At 36.2% G+C, this 7,500-nt stretch overlaps 1 protein-coding gene across 2 annotated transcripts in view; it reads left to right on the plus strand.

The window, feature by feature from the left end:
- Positions 1-7,500, plus strand: part of cap2 (cyclase associated actin cytoskeleton regulatory protein 2) — a 38,353-nt gene that overhangs the window by 22,226 nt on the left and 8,627 nt on the right. For both annotated transcript variants that reach the window (XM_081376088.1, XM_081376089.1), the window contains exons 5-7: positions 3,632-3,775; positions 4,903-4,988; positions 5,618-5,723. In XM_081376088.1, the coding sequence (XP_081232214.1) occupies positions 3,632-3,775; positions 4,903-4,988; positions 5,618-5,723 (336 nt within the window). The remainder of the gene's footprint in view (positions 1-3,631; positions 3,776-4,902; positions 4,989-5,617; positions 5,724-7,500) is intronic.

Below are 7,500 nucleotides of genomic sequence, written 5' to 3' on the forward strand. Positions count from 1 at the left end.
TCTTAATTCTTGGTTATTTTTAAACTTTTAAAATAACTATACCTTCCAGAGTTTATACAATGTATCATACAATATAAATTATTAACTAATTATTTTAAAAAAGCGCTTTATTTTTAAATAAATAAATTAAAAATATTTTATTTTATATAAATGACAATTATTTATTTAAATTACAAATACAATTTTATATGATGTGGTCGTAATGATAAAAAAAAATAATACAATATTTATAATTAAAATGCAAAAATAGTTCGGGGCTAAGTGCACACTTTGAATGCAATCTCTCTTTCTCGCGGTGCGATTCATAATCTGATGAGAAAGCTCTTAGCTCGGGTCTGGCTCCATTCATAGCTCAGAGATAGGCTATTTCTGTCGCTCTGTGGCTGAGCATGATGGGAAGGGAAGTTCAGGACGATGCTGTAAGGTACTCGCTCTCGGACACTGTCCTAACAAGGGCCGTAATGTCAGAGAATGGATGAAAGAGACTCCTTTGTTCACAGAAATCAAAATCATGCGCATGTTGTTATGGGAGGAATTTATGTAAATGGGTTTTTTGACTTAATCACTTTGTGTCACACAAACTCTTTGTGTCACACAAACACCACAGATCAATGCTGAGTCACGTTCAGCCACAAAACAGTAAATATAGATGCATAAATACACAATGTGCCAGCAAACACCGTCTCTCGCTTACTTGATGAGGTTGAAGTCAGGTCAGCCGTTATTTAATGCTACTGAATTGCACATGAATGTAAGTTCAACTAAAAACAAGAAGTGGTATTTTTAGTCCGGAGACTCATTCTCCCACCGAGCTCTTATGAAACGGACTGAAAGCGTGGACATGGCAACTGCTGGAACACAAGCATAAATACAAAAACGTTCATTTAACAAAGGAAACAGTGTGTTCCCTCTCCTCCTTGTTGAGAGGTAAACTGTAAACATCGCTATGAGACCGGGCCTTACAAGGCGAGGGGATCCCATCATTACGGGCAGGAATGCCGAGTGGGAGGAGGTGAAGCTTTCATTGGAAAAAACTGTCCCTCTATTAAAAGTCCGCTTGGGTGACTCCGTGCTTTTCTCTCTCTCATGGGTCAGTGGCATCAAAACTGGAGTTGTGGAGCTTTAGCGATCATCTGTCCTTAATGCGGGCACTTTTAGCAGATGTGCATTTAATGGACACGTTTAAAATCTCATTGTTTACACTTTATTTTAAGGTGACAGTGTGAGTACTGTGGAATATTAACATGTGCTTACAAAAAAAAGGGTTCTACACACACTCTCAGAAAAAAAGGTACAAAAGCTGTCACTGTGGCGGTACCTTTTCAAAAGGTACACCTTTGTACCTAAAGAGTGCATATTAGTCCCTCAAAGGAACATATTGGTACCAGAAGTGTACATATTAGTTCCAAAAGTATACATATTAGAACCTAAATGGTACATATTAGAACCCTTTTGAAGGGTACTGTCCCCCAGTGACAGCTTTTGTACCTTTTTTTCTGAGAGTGCTGAAGCAAATATTTCTTGACACGAAAACAGTATGTGACAAAAGACGTATGTCTGAATTCACACAGTACTCATAAAAGATACCCGGATGATCTACTACTTCCGGTGGGATTCTGAAGTGTGTTTATGATGGACACTTTAATATCCCATGAGGCCACAGGAGAGGATTTGTGAATGACAGTGAAGTGATGGTAGGTCGCATGATAATGACAACATGGCGGATGTAGTGCGTCCAGATTACATTCACACTGTATAGAACATACTTTTTTTAGTGGTCGTGACGTATTTACTTCTTCAAAATAAGTACTTACTCAAGAGAGTATGTGATTTTGGACACAACGTATGACTTGTATTGACTAGTCGGGTACTTGTATTTATATTGGATAGAAAATGTATCCGCCTCAATGGTGTGCATACGGTTTTTATGCACATTTTTTAGAATTCATGCGCATTCTTGCCGTTTCCATTCAATTTGCATAAAAATAGGTGGATGAAAACGAGATGCTATAGTTTTTATTCATATTTTTGTATCAGTTTTTATTTTTATGTTTAGTTTTCATTTAACATTTTTGTAATTTAGTTATTAGTTTCTGATTTAAAAAAAATGTATATAGTTGTTATTAAATTTTATTTCCCTTTTTTAGAGCTACACAATTCTGGACAAATTTTTTTTGTTTCAAACTGAGATCACGATTTCCCACAATGCTGAACACACAACTAAACAAAAATAACATGTAATTTACTAGAGGTTCTGATGCTGCAGTCTATTTAAAATGTTCAAATTAATCTGAATTAATTATTTTTTAAGAATCTGTTTGAATAAATTATTCAATGAATCACTCATAAAGACTTCGCTTGTTTCATTACTGGATGAATCTGCGTTTTTTAACAAATCAAATCAATGAATGATTCAGTGACTCGCTCATAAAGACTTTACTTGATTCATTACTGGATGAATCAGCATTTTTGAAGCGAATCAATTAAATGAATGATTCAATGACTCGCTCATAAAGACTTTGCTTGTTTCATTACTGGATGAATCTGCATTTTTGAACAAATCAAGTAAATGAATGATTCAATGACTTGCTCATAAAGACTTCACTTGATTCATTACTGGATGAATCAGCATTTTTTAAGCTAATCAATAAAATGAATGATTCAATGACTCGCTCATAAAGACTTTGCTTGTTTCATTACTGGATGAATCTGCATTGTTGAACAAATCAATTAAATGAATGATTCAATGACTCGCTCATAAAGACTTCACTTGTTTAATTACTGGATGAATCTGCATTTTTGAAAAAATCAGTTAAATGAATGATTCAATGACTCACTCATAAAGACTTCACTTGATTCATTACTGGATGAATCTGCATTTTTGAACAAATCAATTAAATGAATGATTCAATGACTCACTCGTATAGACTTTGCTTGTTTCATTACTGGATGAATCTGCATTTTTGAACAAATCAATTAAGTGAATGATTCAATGACTCACTCATAAAGACTTCACTTGTTTCATTACTGGATGAATCTGCATTTTTGAACAAATCAGTCAAATGAATGATTCAATGACTCACTCATAAAGACTTCACTTGATTCATTACTGGATGAATCAGCATTTGAAGCGAATCTGTTGAATGAATGATTCAGTAACAAATACATTTTTTAACAGTCACATGTCGCCACCTACTGGTGTAACGATGTAATGATTCAATCTTTATTTGAAGCTTTGAAGCTGAAGTTACTTTCAAAAGGTGATTTGCTCTGTTTTGACCACTATCGTAGACATCAGTGTTTATATCCGAACTATAAACTTTTATCCCAGTACTTCTGTGAAAATCTGAATTACTGTAAGACAGAAATAACAATACCGTGTGGTTAAAAAGACTGTTTCATTCCTCTCAGGGTCAGATTTGAATGTTCGCTGTGATTGTACTTGTCAAAGGATGATTCGTTGTCATTTGGGAATAAGATCACATGGGTGTTCGAATTGAGATCACCATCTTTTAACGATTAATGCTCTGGTTTTTTTTATTTCAGGTAACTATTTAGTTTTAGAATATTATAACCCTGGTCTGATGTTCCACAAATGAATCTTAACCTTTGATTGATTACTTTTCCTCAGACGGAGCTGGCCGACCTCCTCAGACCTCTCTCCGACCAGATCCACGAGGTCCAGAGCTTCCGGGAGAAGAACCGCGGCAGTGACCTGTTCAACCACCTCTCAGCCGTGAGCGAGAGCATCCCGGCGCTGGGCTGGGTGGCTGTGGTGAGACCCTCTCTGTGGACACTCACCAACTCGCTGCATGCAAACATATTCATATATCATATGCAACAAGCTCTACAACCTGATCTGGTGGCACCGAGGTGCCAGGGGGATGTTAAAGGGGTGGCTGATCATGATTTGACTTTTCTAACTTTAGTTAGTGTGTAATGTTGCTGTTTGAGCATAAACAACATCTTGCGGATTCTGTGTTATTTGTTATGAAAAACAGTAGCATAAACATACAAATGCACAAAAACTGCTATAGCTTAATAACAAAAAATACTCTAATTATATTACTTTACTCCTTTAATACAGTTAATACGTCAACATTAATAATATAATAAAATGCGATATGAATATCCCACATTTCTGCCATAATACCACTTTTACAGTTAGTGTTACTACAGTAAATTCATGGTTAATGTTGGTGATTTGCGGATTGAAAAGCCTTCAAACTGGATCTTTGTGTCCTGTTTTCCACGCCAGTGAGAATGTCAGCGCTGTTTTATCTGGATTTAATCCACAGAGACATTTGTGGTTTTTAAAGGAGAACTCGAGTGCTTTTCACCGGATCTCACACTCAAGTAAATGCGTTCGAGTAACGCTGTTTTGTTCCACTTTTTCACACCGATAGGAAAAAAATGTCTCAAAATGCAAGCATTTAGTCGCAGTCTAAAGCCATGCAAACTTATCCAGAAAAAACCTGGTTTGACTTTTGAGTCTCTGCACATTCAGTTTCAGGCATGGCTTGATACTAGAGATAAAAGCCCATCAAAAAAACTTCAAACAATATCACATTAGGCATATTTTCTTTGATTGTGACCTCACACAAACCATCTCTGAGAGGACCACCAAACTGATTTTCTATTATGTAAACTCTTCTGATGTCTTCATGCCGTGGACGGCTGTATCTAATCTCTGCAATGTGAATTTGGACTGAGACAGATCTGGACTCCATCATTTTCTGCTTTAAACGACTGCATCTGTTTACAGCAGAGGTTCAGGTCCTCAGTACTAGTGCCTTACATGAAACTGATCTTTTATTCTGTGCTTATTATTTACTTTTTATGAGTGCATAAGCTCCTTTGACCATCTTTTGACCCGTTGTGTTCTCGCTCTCTGACATGCAGTGTCAGAAACCAGGGCCGTACGTGAAGGAGATGAACGACGCCGCGATGTTCTACACCAACAGAGTCCTGAAAGATTACAAAGACACGTTAGTGGATTGTTTTTGTAGTGTTTAGTTCGGTTTGATATGTTAAATAGGGATGCACGATATATCGGCCTCCATATCGGTATCGGACGATATATGTTCATTTTTAATATTACTGTTATCGGCCCGATAAGAAAATTTTGCCGATATATTAAAGCCGATAAATAATGGGTTATTTCCTTCAGCTGAGACACTTCAGATGCGCACTGTTCAACATGATGCTTTTGAATGTTTGCTGAAATATGATTGGAATCACTTCAAAAAGAAAATACAGTAAAGTGCAACATGTGCAGTGAATAATATTGACTTCATAAAATTATAATGAGAACATTATAATTGTGTGTTTGGGACATGGATTTTAATGGTGAGACTTTTGTTTTTTGTAAGCAGGCTCTCAAAAAATTATTGAAAAATTTGCATTTAGATTATCGGCCGATTTATCTGTTTTCAAATATAAAGAGTTATCGGTATCGGGCAAAATGTTCATATCAGTGCATTCCTAATGTTAAAGAGAAATTACTCTTACAAGGTGGTTCTTCGAGGAGCATGCATAGTAAATTTCCCTCACACAAATATTTGTTTTGATATTAAAAAATGATGTATTGATTTGATGTTTCTTGTGTCGACCCCAGCGACGGCCGTCATGTGGAGTGGGTGCGTTCCTATCTGAGCATCTGGACTGAGCTCCAGTCCTACATCAAGGAGCATCACACCACTGGCCTCGTGTGGAGCAAGACTGTGAGTGAGGCCGCAACGTCTTTGTGTTCTGGAAGCACCAATCCATATTGACCGATGTGTGACCCGGGACCACAAAACCAGTCACATGGGTCACAATTGAATAAATAAGATTTCCATTGATGTATGCACTGCAAAAAATGCTTTTCTTAGAATTTCCAGTCCAAATATCAAAAAAATTCTTACATCACGATGCATTTACTAAAGTAGTAAAATGAATTTTTGAAAATAAATCAAAATTATATCAAGCAAAATTATCTGTTCATGGGGAAAGAAATATAATCTTGTTTCTGTTTGATTATTAAGATTATTTTTCTTACCTCATTGACAGATAAGCAAAAACTCACTTAATCTTGATTAATTCCCCCGGAAAACAAGATATAATATCTTATCTAATTTTACTTATCTATTCTTATCTTATCAATTTTTAGATATTTGGACTGGAAACCAGACAAAAATACTAAGTAAGAAAAGCATTTTTTGCAGTGTACCATTATTATTTGATGTATGGTTTGTTAGGATATGATAATATTTGGTCGAGATACAACTACTGAGAATCTGGAATCTGAGGGTCCAAAAAAATCTCCTTTAAAGTTGTGCGTTTATGTTGGCGATTGTGCTGCATTCACTCACAGAAATACATGTTTTATATATTTACGGTAGGAAATTTACAAAATATCTTCATGGAACATGATCTTAATATCCTAATGATTTTTGGCATAAAAGAAAAATCGATAATTTTGACCCGTACAATGTATTGTTGGCTATTGCCTCAAATAAACCCGTGCGACTCGAGACTGGATTTTTGATCCATGTTAAAGGTCCCGTTGCATGCGATTCCATGTTTCAAACTTTAGTTAGTGTGTAATGTTGCTGTTAGAGTATAAATAATATCTGTAAAATTATAAAGCTCAAAGTTCAATGCCAAGCGAGATATTTTATTTAACAGAAGTTGACTACAAAAAACGGCTCGATTGGACTACACCCCTCTACATCCTGCTTTAGTGACATCACCAGAACCGTTTCTTGACTAACCTCCGCCCACAGGAATGCTCCCTCAACTCTACTGGCTACTTGCGCACTTCTTATAACTTAGCCTACTGTGTTTACTCAGCTCTTACGGTGATTTTCTGAAGTAAATCTGACGCTTCATCTTTTGTGTGATGTACAATAAACTTTATTAAACTCATCAGTACATGTTTGATCATCATTCAGACAGCAGACTTGTAGGTTATTAATAAATAATGGATACATAGCCTACAAGCAGATGACAAATACGTTATAATAACCGTAATTAAACTACTAAACTATACCTGTTTCATCTCTATACAGCACTCTGTCTCTGTAGGCATTATTGTCCGACTCGAAATGAACGCCGTTACTGAGAGTTTCTGATATTATCATCATTCCGTGAGATGAATTTTTCCTGACAGACTGAGCACGAGCTCATGAAGCTCCGCCCCCTGTGTCGTCCAGCAGCACCTCATTTGCATTTAAAGGGGACACACTGAAACGGCTCGTTTTTCTGAGCCCCAAAAAATGTCAATTTAAACATGCTGTAAAAAATGATCTGTTGGGTATTTTGAGCTCAAACTTCACATACACACTCTGGGGACATCAGAGACTTATTTTACATCTTGTGAAAAGGGGCATAGAACGGGACCTTTAAACAGGGATGCGTGATATATCGTCCACAATGTCGGCATCACTGTACTCTAATAATCTTATTTAAATAACATTATAGTATACACAGTTATATTAAGTAGTTCTGGAACTTTTG

Source organism: Scardinius erythrophthalmus, assembly GCF_964197995.2.
Source record: "Scardinius erythrophthalmus genome assembly, chromosome: 10".
Lineage (NCBI taxonomy): Eukaryota > Metazoa > Chordata > Actinopteri > Cypriniformes > Leuciscidae > Scardinius > Scardinius erythrophthalmus.